The sequence below is a fragment of the Nomascus leucogenys genome, chromosome 24 (assembly GCF_006542625.1).
Source record: "Nomascus leucogenys isolate Asia chromosome 24, Asia_NLE_v1, whole genome shotgun sequence".
Taxonomy (NCBI): domain Eukaryota; kingdom Metazoa; phylum Chordata; class Mammalia; order Primates; family Hylobatidae; genus Nomascus; species Nomascus leucogenys.
The window spans coordinates 19,857,606-19,878,215 of NC_044404.1; the positions used below are offsets into that span (position 1 = coordinate 19,857,606).

Consider the following 20,610-nt stretch of genomic DNA (forward strand, 5'->3'; position numbering starts at 1 on the left):
AATACAAAAATTAGCTGGGCGTGGTGGCATGCACCTGTAGTCCCAGCTGTTTGGGAGGCTGAGGCAGGAGAATCACTTGAACCTGGAAGGTGGAGGTTGCAGTGAGCTGAGATTGTGCCAGTGTATTGTAGTCTGGTGACAGAGTGAGGCTCCATCTCAAAAAAAAAAAAAAAAGATTTTTTTCTTCATTTTATGAAAGCTAAATTCTTGGTTTTTTAAATTTTATTATTCATTTATTTATTTGAGATGGAGTCTCACTCTGTCACCCAGGATGGAGTGCAGTGGCGCGATCTCCACTCACTGCAAGCTCCGCCTTCTGGGTTCACACCATTCTCCTGCCTCAGCCTCCCAAGTAGTTGGGACTACAGGCGCCCGCCACCACGCCTGGCTAATTTTTTTTATTTTTTATTTTTAGTAGAGACGGGATTTCACCATGTTAGCCAGGATGGTCTCCATCTCCTGACCTCGTGATCCGCCTGCCTCAGCCCCCCAAAGTGCTGTAGGTGTGAGCCACCGTGCCAGGCCAATTCTTGGTTTTATAATGTATGCAAGTCTAGGGATTTGGAGAGGTTTTTTATGGGGCTTGGTAGAGTAGTGCAGCCTTTAAGAAAGACTCTAGCCAGGCGTGGTGGGTCATGCCTGTAATCCCAGCACTTTGGGAGGCTGAGGCAGGTGGATCACCTGAGGTCAGGAATTCGAGACCAGCCTGGCCAACATGGTGGAACCCCACTTCCATTAAAAATACAAAAATTAGCTGGGTGCGGGGCTATGTGCCTGTAATCCCAGCTACTTGGGAGGCTGAGGCACGAGAATCACTTGAACCCAGGAAACAGAGGTTGCAGTGAGCCAAGATAGCTCCATTGCACTCCAGCCTGGGCAACACAGTGACACTCTGTCTCAAAAAAGAAAGACCCTAGAGTGCCGCTGTACTATCATGTCAGCTGGGTGCTGCTTCCTGGCCTTACTGTCCTTGCCAGATTTTAGCAGGCTCTCAGAAGGCCTGAAACTCAGGCACATTCTTTCAGCACCCTTTCAGATGCTGACTTGGGATATCATCATTTGTATCAACACATCCTAAATGCAGAAACATGGGTGTACTTAAAAATATTTGACTGCCTTTCTGTTTATCTTTGTCCATGAGGCTTTTTAATATACTCTTTCCTATGGATCCCTGACCTACGAATTGTCGTTAAGTGTGGTCACTTCCCCCTTCTCAGAAGTTCCTAGTCCTGGTCAAACCCTTGCCTTTGCCTGTACTGGTTGTCTTCCATACCATCTCTTTCATTTCTGCCTATCATGGAATACAGGAAAGGTGGAGGGAGGGCTGTTGAGAGACCACAGGATGCAAGGCGGTAACATTTCCAGTCAGATGAGCCGAGAAGGGTCTGAAGTCTGGACCTTAGCTCCCACTTGCAGTTGCTTTGGGGCTGCAGAAGCCAACTGGTATTTTCACCTCTGATGGCGGCTTCTTCAGATCTGTCCTCATTGCTGCCAGAGTGAACTACATAAAGTGCACATCTGATGTATAGCTTCTCTACTTAATTCCCTCTGTTGCTTCGTTATTGCTTACAGGGTAGAGGCCATGATCCTTAGCATGGATGGCATAAAAGGTTGTCATTCTTTATCTCCTACCTTACACTTGATAATTTGGCAGCAAGGAGCTTGCTGTAGCTCCTATCTCTTGCCACCTTCCCTCCCACTTCCTTCTCTAACCCTCCCGGACAGTTTGGGTATCCTCGGTGCTCCTAGTACATCCTGTTTCTGTCATTGTACCCTGTATTTTGTGGGTTTGATTATCAGTTGGCTCCAACACTGAAACAGTGAACATAGTGTGGGAACTTATCATTCCTCAGCGTGCGGCATAGTACCTGGCACACAGTAGGTACACGGTTTGTATAATTAAGGAAATGCCCACACATAATGTTGGCCAGAAAGAAGTTTGGAAGACGTTTAGTTTTCCTGTGATGGGTTTAAAATGTATTATAATAGCTTCGTACGTCTGTGAGGAGGCTGCACTGGGAGCAGTATAGCGTAGGGATGAAGCACCACGCCTCTGGAGTCAGGCTGCCTGGCTCACATCTCACATGTCTGACCTGAGGCAAGTGACTTCACCTTTCTGTGCCTCAGTATCTCTATAAAATGGAGCTCATAAAATAAGTTTATTGTGACGATTAGATGAGAAAATTTAATTCTTGAGCATAAATGCTTAGTGAATGCTATTCCCTTTATTTACTATTCCAGAAAACAATGTAGATGTTTTTATAAATCAAGTTAAATTATATTTTATTTATTTATTTATTTTTGAGACAGAGTCCTGCTCTGTCACTCAGGCTGGAGTGTGGTGGCGTGATCTCAGCTCACTGCAACCTCTGCCTCCTGGGTTCAAGAATCAAGTTATATTTTAGATTGATAAAGGGAATTTAGTGTTAGAAGATTATCTGATGCCTGTTATAAGTAGCATCATTGTTTTTATAATTATCCAGGTAGAAGTTCTCAGCTTTTTCTTTGGCAGCCTTCCCCCATTCACCTCCCCTTATTAAAAAAGCCCAGATACACACACACCCGCACACACACCCACTCTCTCTTACACACACACACACACACTTTCACACATACACATTCACTCTTCTCTCTCTTAGACACACACACCACTCACTCACTTTTTTTTTTTTTGTATTTTTAGTAGAGACGGGGGTTTCACCGTGTTAGCCAGGATGGTCTTGATCTCCTGACCTCTTGATCCGCCCGCCTCGGCCTCCCAGAGTGCTGGGATTACAGGCATGAGCTACGACACCCAGCCACCACTCACTCTCTTAATCAATTGTTAAGTCCTGTAAATTCTGCCAGCAAAATGCTCTTCCTTTCCAAGCAATCCTACACACCTTAGAAGAATCTTCCTAGAGCAGAGCTTCAGTCATGTTATTCCTTTGAAAACATTCTTTAGGGAAGCCCACTGCTGACTCAGTGAAGTGCTGCAGACCCAGCTTCTGGTGCCTTCTGCAGAATGGCACAAGATTCCTTTGTAGCCTCCTCTCCTGCTGTCCTCCTGGATGTGCCTCATGGTTCAGCTGGATTGGGCCACTCCTCAGCTCCCCGCACAGCCCTGCTTTTCTGCCACTGAGTGGAGTGCATTCCCGTCTCCACAAACTCTGGCTGTTAAATGTCTGCCTTTCTGAAACAACTCAGGTGCCACCTTCTTCTTGAAAACTTAAAAAAAATCTTCCTAGCTAAATGTATTCCCATCCTCCTTCTCTGGACCCACAGAACACTGTCCTTTCATGGCACTGAGGTTCTGCTTTTGGTCAGTTTTCTGGGTAAAATGGACTTCTTTCTGACTTCTTACTCTTCTTGATCACAAGCTCCCCAGGGAAGAGACTGTCTTATTTCTCTCTGACCCTTACTGAAGCCAGTACTCTTGCCCTTTAGTGCTCAGTAAATATTTGGACTTTCGATTTGTTTTTGAAATGTTTTTTTCTGTGGGGGAAGAAGGTGAACCACAGTTACTATGTGCAATGTACTAGTCTTCCAAGTGTTTTACACATCTCATGCGGTTTCATCCTCACTATTCCCCAGTTACAGAAAGGCACTGTTAGTATTCTTCTTTGCCATATGCAGAAACTGAAACATAGAGAAGTTATATAGTTTGCCCAAGGACTGAGACACACAGCTAGTAAATAATCTAATAGTATTCACAATCGTTTTAACCTGTCTTACCCCAAATCCACAGAACCTCAAAACTGAAGAATAATCATTGTACAACACTTTCCTTTTTTTTCCCCCCCAAGACACACTCTCGCTTTGTTGCCCAGGCTGGAGTGCAGTGGCACAATCAGGGGTCACTGCAGCCTTGACCTCCCAGGCTCAAGCGATCCTCCCACCTCAGCCCCCCACTGCCCCTGAGTAGAGCTGGGACTACAGGCGTGCGCCACCACGCCCTGCTAAACTTTCCATTTTTTAAAGAATAAACACTCTATACTGGACTGATATTCTCCAAGGATAAAGGAAGTCTTCCCCGGTGCCTTTTACTTAATAAATGTTAATAAATATTGATCAAGTCAGTGTGTGTAAGGGAAATACATTAATGATACTGTTTCTCCATTGAATTTTTTTTTTAATTTTTATTTTTTAGACGGAGTCTTGCTCTGTCTGTCGCCCTGGCTGGAGTGCAGTTGGCGTGATCTTTGCTTACTGCAATGTTCGCCTCCCAGGTTCAAGTGATTCTCCTGCCTCAGCCTCCCGAGTAGGTGGGACTACAGGTGCGTGCCACCACCCAGCTGATTTTTGTATTTTTAGTGGAGATGGGGTTCACCACGTTGGCCAGGCTGGTCTCGAACTCCTGACCTCAGGTGATCCGCCTGCCTCAGCCTCCCAAAGTGCTGGGATTATAGGTGTGAGCCACTGCACCCGGCCACTTTCCATTGAATTTTTTATTTGAATCATAGGAATAGGCAGCAACACAATAGCTATAATGATGTATAAATAGGATATAATGAATCCCCGATTCTTATATCTAATTTCACAAGGATGAGAATCCAGTTACTGCTGGTAAAGATGAGGAAGAGCTGGAGATATTGGAGATGTTAGGGAAAAAGGGAGTCCATAGAAATACCCTTTTCAGCAGTTTATAGGCCTCAGCGCATTTGGATTCATTGTATCTCCAGCCAGTGCACAGGGGAAAGGAAAGTATTTTCTGGCTTGATTTGTTGAGGATTTCTCATTGATTCTAAGTAATTCAGGTTTTTGTTACCATTCCTGTAAGTCAAACATCTATGGTTTCTATTTCCTTGAGGGGCTGCAGAGTAACGTAGTCATAAATTAACCATGGATAGTGTTAAAATCCAGAAAAACACATTGTTGTCATATGTAACAAGAGACAGTCACCTTGCTGCTCTGCTGACCTCTCCATGAGGTCTATCCCTTTGTGTAGGAAAGAGCCATGACTCGGAGTCAGACAGCCTGGGTTTGAATTCTTCTTTTTATAGGTTTTCATAAGGTTTCGTCATAATATGAGGTTTTCATAATAAACTTTATAATGTACACTGCCTGACGTTTTGTAGATGTTAGTACCTCCAAAGCACACCCCACATAAATGTGATCTGTCTTTAATGTGTTTATCTAAACTTCGCAATTTTGTATCTTTTTTTCTCAGCTTCCCTTTAATAATTAATCTTCAGAGCTGCTTCTCATTTTCCTACATACTGTATCCACATGTGCATTAACTGATTATATTTTGGTAAAATGTCTCCAGCTATGTTTCTTGTTTATGCATTCTTGGAAGCTGTATGGCTGTCAGCATTCTGAAAGTTGAACTAAGTGCTGTACACACTCATTTAAAAGGACCCCTTTTTGAGTTTGGCTTTTCTTGAAGCAGAGCACGCCAGTAATGACTCCACATTTACCTTTCGTATCTTTGTTTCTTTCCGTTGCCTGGTTTGTTTGCTTGTTCTAATCGGAATCCTGGTAATTGATGTCCACCCGAGAAATCCCTGCAGATGTTCCAGCCTCTGTCTAGTCCAGATAGCCACAGGAAGGGTAAGGTCTTGTAAAATAGCCACCTTCTTAGTATGTTTCCTAAATGCTCTTTGTCAGTGTTGACTTTTGAGGAGCTGATTAATACAGACTAAATTCACCATCTCTGGGTCCTTGGTCTGGCACTTTCCTGGTTAATTCACATGAATGGCATTTACATGTGGACACCTGGGACAATCTGTCTTTTCTTCAAAGGATTAAGTAACACAGTTTGAAGCTGACTTAAAACTATTTTTTCCCTCATTAATGGGGCCCTGAGCATCTTTCATAAATCAGGAATGTGTCTTGGAAATGTAATTCTCACTAAACTCAGTTCCAAGGGTATTTTCTATAAAAGCACATTCTTGTTTGTTCTGTTATAACACATGCATTTGATGATTGTAATAGCGTTGACAGAAACATGGTTGAACAGGAAGCATGGCCATTATAAATAGGTCAGTTTGATATAAATTCATGTTCAAAGCACAAATAACAGCTTTATTAGACACAAGACAACTCTAGGAAAATACTGATTACATTTTAAAGCAAAATGGTCTAGTTAAGCAGTAAGTCTGAAAGGATCCTCTATTAAAAAAAAATATGTATATATATACACATACACACACACCAAAGCCTGGTGTGTCATATAAACAATTACTAATGTCAATGAAATACAGTCAACTGTGCAAAGGGTAGGAAAAAACTGGTTCTGATTTTCAGCTGTGGCTTATCCACAGTGTGATCCTACGCAGCCAGTGAGTTGTATTTTAATAAAGGATTAGGTATTATACTACACTTTTTTTTTTTTTTTTTGGCAAGGTCTCACTCTGTTGTCCAGGCTGCAGTACAGTGGTATGATCATGGCTCACTGCAGCCTCAACTCCCAGGCTAAAGTGATCCTCACACTCAAGCCTCCTGAGTAGCTGGGAGCACAGGCATGCACCATCATGCCTGGCCGATTTTTATTTATTTATTATTATTATTATTTTGTTCTGTTTTTGTTTTTGTGGAGATGCAGTCTGACTGTGTTGCCCAGGCTGGTTTCAAACTCCTAGGCTCAAGCGATCCTCCCATCTTGGCCTCCTAACGTGCTGGGATTACAGGCATGAGCTGCTGCACGCAGCCTGTATTACACCTCTGAAATCTTTTATCAGGGAGGTGGCAGAACTTACTACCACTTAGTGAATTCCATGTCAGACACTATTAGAGACTTTCCATTTTTCTAATGTAGCAACCCTGTAAGGTTGTTTTCACTCTACAGATGAGCAGGTTGAGGCTGGGTAGGGTTGACTAATTGGCCTGGGGTCAGAGAGCTGACTTGTAGGGACTGGAGCAGCGGTTTGGGCCCGGCCTGTCTTGCTGCAGCATCAGTTCTCTCGCCACTCACTCAGCAGGAGAGTACATCCAGCATTTATTTAGAAATTGGATCCTTTCTTTCAGACATGTAAGAATGAAGAAGTTGTCTGGCACAAGGCTTCTAGGATCTTAAAGACTGGTAATTCCTATAGCTTCTCATGTTTGTGAACTGCCAGTTGAATATGGTACTTAAGTTTTTGCTCATGCATCTTGATGTAAGTTATACAAAATAAAATGGAGTTACTTTGCTATTTTAACTAATCTTTTAGATGTAGATTAAAATGTAGCACTGACAACTATACCTTAGGCTTATGAATATAGAAGCCTTGTTTAAAATGTTACATGTAAGCTGGAGTGAGGTCTTAATAATTGCCAAAAGTTATTGATAGATGAAATGGGTCTGTAGTCTTTTTTCCCCTGTGATCTATTATAGAAATATTTCAAAGTGAATTTCGGTTTCTGTTCCTCTTCAGTGAGTTGTTCTTCCTTCATTGAAAGTCCATAGGCAATTGGAACTTTTGTGAAGTTGGTTGTACAGGAGCATATATGACTGCAGCTCGTTCTGTTAGGGGCTAACATCCAAAATACATTGCTGCCCCAAGACTACAATCAGATTATATAGCCTACTTGTTAATTCCTGCTGATTATGTTTGCTTCTGATAATTTGCAGTGAGGTAAAGCTTTATGATCTGTGGCATGGTGAGAACAAAGATTTTTCTAAATGTAAAATACAGTTGCATCGAGCAACTAGAAATTGTCCATAACTGTAATGGACAACAACATACATTTTCCCCCTTTTCTTACCAAAAGGTGGCTTAAGGTGTACACTGCTGCACCTTCATTGGTTGTTCTCCTTTTAAATTTGTTGTAAAATCCTCTTAGGCATAAGATAAGGCCTATTATTTTATGTATCTGATCAGTATTGTATTTATAGTTCATGGGCGCAGAGTTCTCTGTTCTTTTTACTGTTAAAATATCATCCGATGAAATGTTAAGGAATTGCTTCTTCTTAAAAATGTGTGTTTATCTACTAGCCGGTTTTATGATGTTCTGTTGGGCACTAGGCATGCATTAAATTGCATGGTTAGATTGATTCGGAGTAATTTCATTTTAGAGGAATATGTGCCAATTCTTTTTCCTCTTCAAAAGGCATGGTTTCAGAGCATGGCCCTGTGCCTAATGTTAATTCCAGAAGGCTCCTTTGTTATGTTCCCCACCCCCTACCACACACCCGCAACTGGCCTTTGCCATGAGGAAGATGTGTACCTATAATCAGGCATTTCTTTACTTTAGGGTTATTTGTCATTTCAGACAGCATGGACTTTTGAGAACAGGCTTAAGCTGGGGAAGGCAAAGTTATATAAACTGTATTCATTGTTAAATATTTGCTTCCAGGGAAGGTGAAAAATGCTTTGTACTTTTTCCTTTGGCTTTTTTCCTTCAAAAGAGCTTGTCATGCAACAGCAACAAAAAGTGGCCAAAGGCAGAGAAAACTCTTCTCTTTTCCATGTTGGTTTGTTTTTATTGTAAGACAAACCTTTCATGTTTTATTGTTATGAAGTTTAAACCTGGCCTAGAGGTGCCAATCTTTAGTGGAAACAGCTGCAGAGTTGGTGTCCCCGATCAGGTGGGACTTCTTTGAAGCAACATGTTGCCTTTTAAAAGAGAATTGTGCATGTGAGAACTTGAATCTGTAAAACTCATCAGCGGTTCCACCATTGTTTATCTTTTAAGTAACTGAGATAGCTAACTTTAAGTAAAACATTGCAATTAAAAATCATTTTCTGAATTATTTTTTCTGAAGAGAATAGTCTTATTAATTTTTGTCTTAAAAATATAGAAATGAGGGAAAAATCACCTTTAAGAATTGAAGATACAGCAGCCCAGTTGAACTAAGACCATAGAGCACCTTCTTTGATAACTCCTTTTTGCTGGTCTGAACTGTTGATTTTTACTTCATATTTATACTTGCAGATAAATGCCTATAATAGGAGCAAAACTGGGTGGTTGGGCATATATCTGAATTCTAGAGATTAAAGATTTTCTACTTGATACTGATTGATGTGGAAGCATTGCTCATCTTTTTGATTGAGTGGTACTGTTAGCAATGGAGTCGGCATCATTCTTGGTCTACTGCTAGGAAAAGTTGAGTATCAGAGAGCTTTTTCTCCTTAGGGGAAAATAGAAGAGACAGGCATGGAGTCAGAGGGACAAGAAAAATGCTGAAATATTTTCCTTGGGGGCTTTTTATTTCTTTGCCAAAAAATTGCCTCCAGATGGAGAAGAGCAAAAGCTCTGATTGTAAGCCATTATGTTTTTACTGGCCTATCTCCCCATTCCGTTGCCTGGTTTGGAATCTGTAAGCTAGTCCAAATCCTTTACCTCATTTTCTAGTACCAATTTACTGTCTTACTCATCTTCCAGCTGCAAGGAGTGAGGCAAGTCGCCTTAAAATTGAACCCTGTACCATTTTATAAACCAAGCAACAGCAGAGTCTTGCCAAGGAATATCAGTATCAATGGCTTCCATGTCCCTGAGGTTCTTGAATCACACTTACCAGGTCAACTTCTTGTGTCTGTGACTTGTGCGGTAGGATTGGTCTGGGAATGAATCTAACAGGCCCTTTCGGCTTTGTGAAGACTTGTTACTACCCAGGTTGTCTAGCATTCTGAGCTGTATGGGGAGCACAGTCATGTTTTGGCTGTATTTCACTGGCAGTAGAAATCTTGACATTCCAATTTCCCTTGAGGGGTAGTAATTGTTTAGGGGTTGAAACTGCAGAGGAATCCAACATGTGGACATGGCGGTACAGTAGCATTGGAGTCTGGCAGACTTGAGCCCAGATCACTGTTCCGCAGCTAACTAAACAATATCCTTGGGCAAGTCATTTTCTTCATCTGGGGCTCTGGAGGGCCATCTTTTTCCTCTGCCTAGATATTCCGGCTTGTGTGATAGCGCAGCCTTTAGGAATTGTTCTGGATTACTGCTTTTTATCTTCCTCAAAAAGTAGCCATCACTCCAAGTGCCGAGGTGACAAGGGGAGCGTCCTGTTGCCACTATCTCATGTTTTGGCTGTGGTATCCCTCTTTGAGGTGGGTAGGAGAGCCTAGGATGCTGGAGGCTACTTACCAGCAGTGTAGAGAGGGTGGACCCTAGAACAGTCTCCTGGCTTGTTCCCCTGCCCCACACCCCGCAACTTGTCTAGAGAGAACAGGGAGTCAAGTTTTTATTTCATGTTGGGCAGGAGAACCAAAGGCATCTGTAAAACCTCTGACAAAGACGGTTAGAAATTAGAAAATTAATTTTCTACCAAATTATGAAAAAAAAATCTGTTTGACGATGTTCACATTTAAGAAATTTTCATGTTATCTTTGTGAAGTTACTGCTATGAGATTTATCATGTTTTTTCTCCCTCTTTGTAGGTACTGGTTTTGGATTAGGAATTGTTTTCTCACTTACCTTCTTTAAAAGTAAGTGTCATTCTGTCTTTTCAACATAGTGTCGTAGTGTATACATATACGTAGCAGGGACACTTCCAGAGGACACATTGGAACCCATCAATTTGTGGGTTGCCAACCCATCCATTTATGGGGTTAGGTAGCCCATTATAAAATGAATTAGATAAAGAATGTGGACTTGAAAGAGGTCAAAATGGGTTGGGCATCTCCAGCATTCCCCTGGGCACTGAGGCAGGGTGCCTGTTATCCTAAATATGATATCATTGCAAAAGCCTGTACTTGATGCCAGTGAGTCATTTGGCCAAGTCTACATGCTCAGATATTTCTAATTAATTGTAATTTTTTCTAGAGGAATTGAAAATGAGAATCCTGCTGGTAATAGAAACAAGTAGACCAAAAATACACATACTTCTTGGTCAAAAATTCTCCTAAGCAAAGGGCAGGCAATATTCTTTTCATTCTGTGGAAGAACTTCTGAAGTTTGGATACTGAATAGATGCCAGAGGGATCCTTTTGACCTCTTTCCATGAAGAGCCAGTGGGAAATACTTGACTAGAGAATCATAATTAACACATAGTGCTGATATGAAAGAATCACTTACAGAGTGGCTTAAATAAACCCCATGACTTACTACTACAATCAAAGCATGTAAATGTCGATAAAATGCTTACATCTTTTTAGAATTCATGCATCTTACTGGCTAAGATATTAGTTAAACTGAGCAGATGATTAGAACTGATATAGAAAAGTTAAAAGGTTTATCTACTGTTTTCATATTTTACTACTTTTTTTTTTTTTTGAGACGGAGTCTTGCTCTGTCGCCAGGCTGGAGTGCAGTGGTGCGATCTCAGCTCACTGCAACCTCCGCCTCCCTGGTTCAAGCGATTCCCCTGCCTCAGCCTCCCGAGTAGCTGGGATTACAGGCACGCGCCACCATGCCCGGCTAATTTTTTGTATTTTAATAGAGACGGGGTTTCACCATGTTGGCTAAGACGGTCTCGATCTCCTGACCTCATGATCCACCCGCCTAGGCCTCCCAAAGTGCTGGGATTACAGGCGTGAGCCACTGTGCCCGGCCTTTACTGCTTATTTTCCTCAAACTTACCAGCATAGGCACTTAACAAGCATTTGCTAAATTAATAACTTCACTAATTTACACCTCTTTTTTGGGGCCATTGTGAAACATTGATAAAAATGTATGGTTATTATAGTCATTAGTATGATGCATGTTGAATATTTATTGAACCCTAAGTAAATGTATTTAAGAGGATGGGGAGCTTTATCTTCTCTTAATAATTCCCTATTGGGATTTTCCCTTTTTTGCTCACTAGGAAGAATGTGGCCATTAGCCTTCGGTTCTGGCATGGGATTAGGAATGGCTTATTCCAACTGTCAGCATGATTTCCAGGCTCCATATCTTCTACACGGAAAATATGTCAAAGTATGTACAGAATATATATTTCTCTTTCCTTCAGAAGAAAAAGATTTCTCCTGAGCCCCTGAAGAATTCTGTAGACTGTTTGTAATGAGTAAACCATGTGTGTCATTGTGGCACCACTCTCAGATACTAATTGCTCTTTGGCCTTCAGTGATGTCATCACTGCTTTGGTGCTAAAGTCTCCCCTGTGCCTTCAGATGCATATGTGCGTTCAGATATATACTCATGTGCTAGCCGATTGGAATTAAGGAGCCTGCTTGAACGTTTATCATCAATGGTAAGGTAGATTGTGTTAACTATCTGTAAGTAGCACTTTTCGTTTAAGAGCCCAGAGTGCCCTGTAAACATCTCACATATACTTAAGCTAAACCCAAAGACTTCTGGGACTCAGCCATGATTCTGCTTTTTATTAATTTGTTTTACGTTTTTGAGACGGAGTCTTGCTTTGTCGCCCAGGCTGGAGTGCAGTGGTGCCATCTCGGCTCACTGCAACCTCCGCCTCCTGGGTTCAAGTGGTTCACCTGCCTCAGCTTCCCGAGTAGCTGGGATTACAGGTGGCTGCCACCACGCCTAGCTAATTTTTGTATTTTAGTAGAGACGGAGATTCACCATATTGGCCAGGCTATGGTTCTGCTTTTTAATTGAAGAAGGCAGTCTGGACTGTAAGTCTCACATAATTCTGCTGAAGTCCTGTCTTCAGGTGGATTTTTATTTTTATTTTATTTTATTTTTTAATTTATTTTGTGGGGATAGAGTATCACTCTGCCACCAAGGTTGGAGTGCAGTGGCACAATCTTGGCTCACTGTGACCTCCGCCTCCTGGGTTCAAGCAATTCTCCTGCCTCAGCCTCCCGAGTAGCTGGGATTACAGGCACGAGCCACTCATGCCTGGCTAATTTTTGTATTTTTAGTAGAGGTGGGGTTTCACCATGTTGGCCAGGCTGGTCTCAAACTCCTGACCTCAGGTGATCCACCTGTCTTGGCCTCCCAAAGTGCTGGGATTGTAGGTATGAGCCACCGCGCCTGGCCTTCAGGTGGATTTTTAATGCTGCACACAAGCTGGAAACTTCTTACCCACGCCTCCAAAGGGAAGAGGGCAGCAGGCTTCCTCAGGGCTTCGTGTGTAGCAGTCTTTTCCTTACTTGATGATTAGTTACTGTGGGGTTTAAGTGACAGGAACATTGGATGCTGGGTGCCCAAGGACAGAGGTGGCACTTATTTTGTATTCCCAGGGCCTGAAACAAAATAGGCACTCAAATAAATGTAAAATGAATGAATGAGGTAAATTATTCTATTAGAGATAAGTGCTGATGGCCTCAGGCTTACTAAGGCATAACCTTTGTAGCAGCACAATTTTCAGTGAACAGTTCACATTCCCTGCATGCACAGAAGCCTCAGCTTTCCAGGTTACTCTTGGGCTAGAATCACTGTGAACGGGGCAGCAGTGGGGCTAGTGGAAAGGGCACAGAAGCCAGGAGACCTGGGTGCAAGCCCATCACTTGCTTCCTGTGTGATCTTGTTTCACTTCTGAGCTTCCATTTTCCTCCATAAAATGAGGGTAATAATTTCTACCTATGGTGTTGTTGTGAGATTTAGACACAAAATGTTTTTATGAAGTGCGAAATATATAAAAACATTGGTTATTATAGATGAGGCCAGCCCAAAAAGGGTGGTTGACTTGTCCATTGTTCCACTGTAATAACAAGTAGAGTGGAAAATGTGGTACAAATGCATGTCAGGAGCTGTGGCCACAAGGGCCACCAAATCAGAAGTAGCAGTATCCCGCCACGGCCCTACACCTGCCATTTTAGAACCTGCTCAAACCGTCAGCTGCCTGCAGCCAGCCCATGTCTGCTGGAGAGATGGGAGTAGGGGAGCCATCTCTGCGCCACAGCAAGAGTGAGGTCATCACAGGGACCATGCAGGAAGAGGCACAGCTGCGTGGCACTGAAGCCGGCAGCCGGCCTTTTCCACCACTCCCTGGCTCCTCGCTTTCCTGGCACCAGCACTGATTGTGGGGAGAACTGAAAGGAGCAGAGAGAGAAGCTTCAGGTCTTTTGCTTAAAACATTTCCATTGTTCCAAACTGAGTTGTCAGGGATAATGGCTCAGGGGTGATTATATGCATATTATGTATTTAATGACTGGGAGTTCCTGTGGAAAATATTGTTCCATTTTTTACATTTGTGTGTCCTGCTCCAAAATGGCCTTGTAACTTTATCTGAACTTGAGTCTGTGCCTCGATGTTGTCATCCTCCATTCCCTGAAAAATGGAGCAAAATCCCAACTTGGGCTTATTCAGTATAGTCCTATTGTGACAACTGCCTCCTGAGGGCCCGATCTGCTCCCAAGACCATCCTGGGTGCTTTATCTTTAATAATCTTTCCCTCTAGACCTGCCAGTGGATTTGTGAGAGATGTTAGTATCCTCATTCAGCTGATGAGAAAGCAGACTCTTACAGGGGTTGAGAAACTTGGCAAGGCCATGTAGTTCGTAGGCTGATTAGAACCATGCTCTCCCCACTCCCCTGGGACGCCTGCGACAGGTTTTAGGAATCGTTACCAGGTCATGATGGTTTGGCCCTGTTCCACTCGTTTCCCACTCTCCTCCCTGTAAGATTGGGGCTGGGGGGCACTCTTAGGAGCCTGGGTAGGGTGTACATAGTCCTGTTGTGAGACAGTTTTAATGTAAACAGTGTGATCAGGTTTTGGCCTCTGGCCCTTTGGGTCTGACCTGATGCAGCAATTAGAGAGGGTTGTCAGAATGCCATCTGCACAGTTTCAAGCTGAATGTCCTTGCTTTACAGGAGCAGGAGCAGTGACTTCACCTGAGAACATCCCAGCGGGAGGACAAGAGAAATCATGTTTATTCCTCAGGAATACTGAGTGCCCTGGAGTAAGCTGCCATTCTTCTGTAACAATGTTATCAGTAATGCTTTAAACTCCAGCACCTGGTTATGTATTTGAAACCAAGTCTGTTTCTTGTTTTGTATTTTCTCTCTGGAAGTTGTAAGGAGGTGGTCTTAAATAAATTAAACAAAAATAGGAAGCCCATTGCATGGCCTTTGTTTCTGCACCTTTGGTCTCTGAGCATGAGGAGGACTGTGTGTGAACTGCCAGCAGCTGTAGCCACCTGCTCACAGCCTGAGAACCCCCTGAAACCAGTTGTTGGGTATCCTTCCCACTTGCCCCCTCACGCGTAGTTTTCAGAACTGCTTCCACCTCGTAATCAGAAGTTGAAGATTGCTGCTGCGTGGCCTGATGGAGATGACTGATGTCTTAAGGCGCCTTTCCTTCTGTGGCAACTCTTCGTGTATTCTCATCTGGGGACCTGGCAGGGCACATCTCGGCTGTGCCTACTGTGAGGTAGTCCCACTGCTGCTGTATTAGCAGGGGAGGAATCCTGGCTGTGTGGATGGCCCACTTCATTGAAGTCAAGTCCTACAGCTTCATAGAGTTTGAGACAGTCCAAGCTTCAGCTCTGGAGGCCAGAGGAAAGCTCATGGCATACCCACCTGGCCGGAGGGGCCCGTTTGGGGTTAATTTTATCTTCACGTAGCAGCTGAAGTTTGAGGACAAAAGGGCCATTTCTAATGCCCCTCTGAGTTTGTTCCTGTGGTTTCACTTGAACCAGGGATACTAGATGCAAAAGTCATATTTTAGCAATTTCTTCAGACGCTATACAGAACCCCAGAGCTCAGCCTTTCTTACTTCTTTTTCCTTATCGTCGAATTAAGATAGGCAGAGCCCAATCCCACTTGCCCCTGTATCCTGTAAATGTTGATGTATCATCTACTGTAAGCTAGACACTGTTGTAAGCAGCAGAGATAAATGGATAAAAAGACACAGGCTTCTGCCTTCAGGGAGCTTAGAGTCTGATGGAAAGACAGACATGCAAACACAACTCTGAAAGAAGTGTTTAAATGGAGAAGAGAGGTGTAGGCAAAGTACACTGAGAACAAAGGAAAAGGAGCAACTACGTCTCCTTAGGATGGCCCCACAGGCGACGGAATGCCTGCACTGAGACCCGAAGTTGACTGGGAATCCCAGACAGAAGGAGGGTAGCCTCTGTATTTGCTCAGGATCGTGTAATGCATATTATAGCTGGGAAATGGCAAGTAGTTCAGCATAGCCAGGGTGTGCAGGGGCAGGGGAAAGGCATGGAGGGGGAGGCTGGGCAATAGGGTACAACTCATGTCTGACTCCAGTTCTGGAACATTGATTAGACCTTAGTTCTTACAAGTGCTATAGTGAGTACATCCAGGGTAGCAAATACCCTCCCTCAGCCTCCCCACTCCCTTTTCCAGAAAGGTCTGCTAGGCTCTGCCCTACAAACTGTCCAGGCTCCTCTGCCCTCTGGGCTTGTTTTCCTCTTTGGATCATCTGAAGTCCAAAGATGGGCTTAGCCCTAGACTGGAAGTCATGGCCATGGCTTGTCATTGCTACTTGGCTGTTTTTCACTTGGTCTCCTTCATTCTATGATTAAGGCAACCCATGTAATTGAAAGAAAAATAATGTGCAGCCTGTTTCATCCCTTCCACTTGTTTTCTTCCTATTTATTTATTTATTTATTTCTGAGATGGAGTTTTGCTCTTCTTGCCCAGGCTGGAGTGCAATGGTGGTGATCTCAGCTCGCTGCAACCTCCGCTTCCTGGGTTCAAGCGATTCTCCTGCCTCCCAAGTAGCTGGGATTACAGGCATGCACCACCACACCTGGCTAATTTTGTATTTTTAGTAGAGACTGTGTTTCTCCTTGGTCATGCTGGTCTCAAATTCCCGACCTCAGGTGATCCACCTCAGCCTCCCAAAGTGCTGGGATTACAGGCGTGAACCATCGCACCCAGCCTCCTAGTTGCTTTAAAAGTAATTTCCTGGCCGGTAATCCCAGCACTTTGGGAGGCCGAGGCGGGTGGATCATGAGGTCAAGAGATCAAGACCATCCTGGCCAACATGGTAAAACCCTATCTCTACTAAAAATATAAAAATCAGCCAGGCATGGTGGTGCGCACCTGTAGTCCCAGCTACTCAGGAGGTTGAGGCAGGAGAATCATTTGAACCCGGGAAGCAGAGGTTGCGGTGAGCTGAGATCACACCACTGCACTCCAGCCTGGCGACAGAGCGAGAATCTGTCTCAAAAAAAAAAAAAGCATTTTCCTTCCCCAATTTTTCTGTCATTTTCCCATCCTCATTCAGGCTGAGAGAAGAATAACATGCCCCCTTCCAAAAAAGACAAAACACAAGGTAGCCACAAATTCCCTAGACACATTAGAAAAATAGGGAGTGGAGAAGGACATTGGAATGAAAGTTCTCTATCTCATTAGCTGTTAGGTTTTAGGCATTTATTTGGATGGATCCCTTTGGCACCTTGGAAGCACCACTGAAGTGCTCTGAGAAAGGGGTCAGCTGTCTGAGAGAATAGTTCTGGACAGAGGCCACAGGAAGCACTGGCCAGTTGCTTTAGTTCTAGAGAGCTTTGTATTCCCACCTTGTTGCCCTTAGCGGAGGCTGGCCCAAAGCACACTTGATCTTGTCCCCAGTCCCTGCCCCCATCTCAGATCAACCTTCAGAAAGTCCCGGCTTGTTGGCAAAGGCATACATTCTGTGTTACTTTTAAGTTTCATTAGAAATTCAAGTCCTCTGGGGCCCTGTTCCCTTCTGGGCTTGTGCAACTGACTTTGTTTCGTATCTGCCTTTCTGGAACCAAATCCAAGGAAATTCATGGGTTTGGGGAGACAGCGATGGGAACCCAGCAGGGCACAGGATGCTAGGAGAAAGCTATGGCGCCCCAAAAGTGGCCTGCTCTGCCAACATACATAAATACATACAGTCTGAGTTTGACACTGTATAATTTGGCCCAGAACAATATGTATTTTGAGCTCATTTAGGTGAATGACTTTGGCATTCCATGTACCCACTAGGGGAGCCTTTATCAGGCTGCATTTGCCTTATGCAGAAGTATGCCTTTGTTCTGAGAAATGGCCTCAGAGCACACTGTTGAGCTGTCTTCTTTAGTGAGTGTCATCTTCTCATCCATTTCAAAAGATCGCAGATGCCATCTTGAAGTCCTGCTTGTAGGAAATGCAGGGGTTGGGAATGGAGGAGACGACGATGTAGTTTTGCTTTTAGTTTTCCCAAACCTCACTGTTTACATTTTTTTTTAAATGTAACCAACCCATAATTGCATTTTACTTGTCGTGGTTCGATCTGATTGTATTGTTGAAGGACTATTTTTGAACCTGTCCAAATAAACTCTGCAAAGTATTTCCACAAGGATGTGACTCCATGGCGCTTGGACAGCCTTCATCCTGAATGGTACTGAGACACAAATGGTTTCCTGTTCCATGCTTTCTAATTACCTAAATGCAAACGGGGTGGAAGGGAGAAAGTGGAAATTCTACGTACCAAAAGGAATGTTAAATTTAGAATAATAAGCTCATCTGGAAGCTATCACCACTTTTTTCTTTAAGTGCGCTCCAAGCATCGCTTCCCCTTGGACACCAAAGCATGGTATTGGGGTAAAGACAGAGTTGGGCAGGAGCAGGGGAGAAGCCCCGCGTCCAATGAGCGGCCTTTGTGTGGAACAAGAGTGAGAGTCAGTGACCACTGTTCTGCTGTCAAGTGCCTTGACAGAGAGGAACCAAGGGGGAGGCAGGACTGTAAATGATTTGCAGTCAGGGGACTGGATCTAAGTTCCTACTCTACCACTTATTTGCCAGGTGACCCCGGTGAGTTTCCTTAACCTAAGGGGTTGTTGCAGGCTGGGTGCAGTGGGTCACACCTGTAACCCCAGGACTTTGGGAGGCTGAGGCAGGTGGATTGCTTGAGCCCAGGAGTTCCAGACCAGCCTGGGCAACATAGCAGGACACCATCTCTACAAAAAACACAAAAATTAGCCAGGGATGGTGGCATGCACCTGGAGTCCCAGCTACTTGGGAGGCTGAGGAGGGAGGATCACTTGAGCTCAGGAGGTTGAGGCTGCAGTGAGCCATGATCATGCCACTACACTTCAGCCTGGGTGACAGAATGAGACCCTGTCTTAAAAACACACACACACACACACACACACACACACACACACACCAGTTATTTACTGAGCACATGGTCTTTGAGCTAGGCTAGGAGGAGAGAAGGGGAAAAGACACCGAAGAAAGAGAACTCTAGGCGCTTCCGCCCAGGTAGGGACATAGAACTATTACTGGGCATTTGCATTCAGGATAATTGGCTTCAATTGTTTGACCCTCACGAGTTCAGAGCCAGAAGGTGGAGGTGGAGGAAGATGTCAAGAATTCTTGAAGGAGGTGTGGGCAGGTGATGAATCTTTAACAGGGAAGAAATTGGGGCTAGAAAAAAAGAGCTCATTATCAACTGTCAATCAAGTCATCTTTATTCCTGGTCTATCCAGTTTGAGCTAGGCAGAACATATATCACGAGGCTTACTTTTTACAAGCTTATGATAGAAGTACTATTATCCTCATTTTATGGATGAAGAAACAGATTTTGGAAGGGCAAATTAACTTGTCCAAGGACAAGTAGGTGAGACGATGCAGGTGGAATCTGAACCTGATTCTGCAGGCCAGACTCTTACCTACTTTCTATGCTGGTCAAAAGCTGTTTAAAGTGGGGAGGGTCATTTCAAAGGAAAGCAGTTTGATCCAGTTTAAACCTGATTTGAGATACTTAAACTAGTTGAAATGGATTAGAGCCAGTTTCACTGAGTTTAAATTAGTAAGAATAAGTTGATCCAATTTGAAGTCAGCTGTATTTGTTTAAAAAAGTAATTCCTATGTCTATTTTCTATTAATCAGAAACATAATTATCAATCAGAGCTTTGGGTCAGCGTTGCTGATGAGTTTGGCTAAGTCCTTGCAAATGTAATAAAGCATCATGACATTTTATTGGAGTAGGCATCTTAAAATCTATACACTTTTCAATTAGATAATTAGATTTCTTTTTCTTTTTGTCCTTTTTTTTTGAGACAGGGTCTTACTCTGTTGCCCACGTTAGAGTGCAGTGGTGTACAATTTTGGCTCACTGCAGCCTTGATATCCAGGACTCAGGTGTTTCTCCCACCTCAGCCTCCTGAGTAGCTGGGACTACAGGTGCATGCCACCATTCCTGGCTAATTTTTGTATTTTTTGTAGAGATGGGGTTTCACTATGTTGCCCAGGCTGGTCTTGAACTCTTGGGCTAAAGTAATCCACCTGCCTCAGCCTCCCAAAGTGCTGGGATTACAGGCATGAACAACTGCATCTGGCCCTAAATTTATTATTTCTTATTACGTGTCATTCTATGAGAAAGAACTTTCCCTTCTCCCTCATTTATTTAATCATTTATCTATATCAGTATGGACTCAAGGATTCTCATTTTATTCAACTGATTACAATCCGTTATTATTAATATTTAACTCAAATTGTCTAGATTTGTCCAGTAGGATCTCTTTCAAATGGTATCTGTATCCGTTTGACATATCCTTTCCATTCTTTGAACACGAGCTACTGCAGACTCTTCTTGTATTTGCCCCACCCAGCCTTGGAATCAGCAATTTCTCCAAGGAGCCCTGGTTCCATTGAGTGGGGAGTGGTAGTTAGAAACCAAGCTCTCTAGGTGTGCTTGTTGCTGTTGGTGTGCCATTGCTTAGACACACCAAAAGCTTTGTCCACCTCTTAGCCGACATACTAGAAAATATGTTTGTCTGTGTGTGCGTGTGTGTGTGTGTGTATGTGACCTTGAGTTCATGCTATCTTAAGTCTAAAACCTAGGATTTAGTCTAGCCTTCCTGCCATCCATATTTGTAACTCCCTTATCTAATAGTGAGAAATGTGGCTCTAGGGATTTGATTTTGAAGGAGCAGT

The 20,610-nt window shown here is 43.5% G+C and overlaps 1 protein-coding gene across 2 annotated transcripts in view; it reads left to right on the plus strand.

The window, feature by feature from the left end:
* MICOS10 (mitochondrial contact site and cristae organizing system subunit 10) overlaps positions 1-14,812 on the plus strand; it is a 29,873-nt gene extending 15,061 nt beyond the window's left edge. Inside the window, exons 2-4 of one of the 2 annotated variants that reach the window (XM_030805276.1) lie at positions 10,287-10,334; positions 11,654-11,763; positions 13,572-13,906. In XM_030805276.1, coding sequence (XP_030661136.1) covers positions 10,287-10,334; positions 11,654-11,763; positions 13,572-13,772 — 359 coding nt within the window. In that variant the 3' untranslated portion in view covers positions 13,773-13,906. Of the gene's footprint in view, positions 1-10,286; positions 10,335-11,653; positions 11,764-13,571; positions 13,907-14,565 lie in introns of those variants that run through there. The other variant, XM_003271542.4, reaches the window with a different exon arrangement.
* The last annotated feature ends 5,798 nt before the right edge of the window (positions 14,813-20,610 follow it).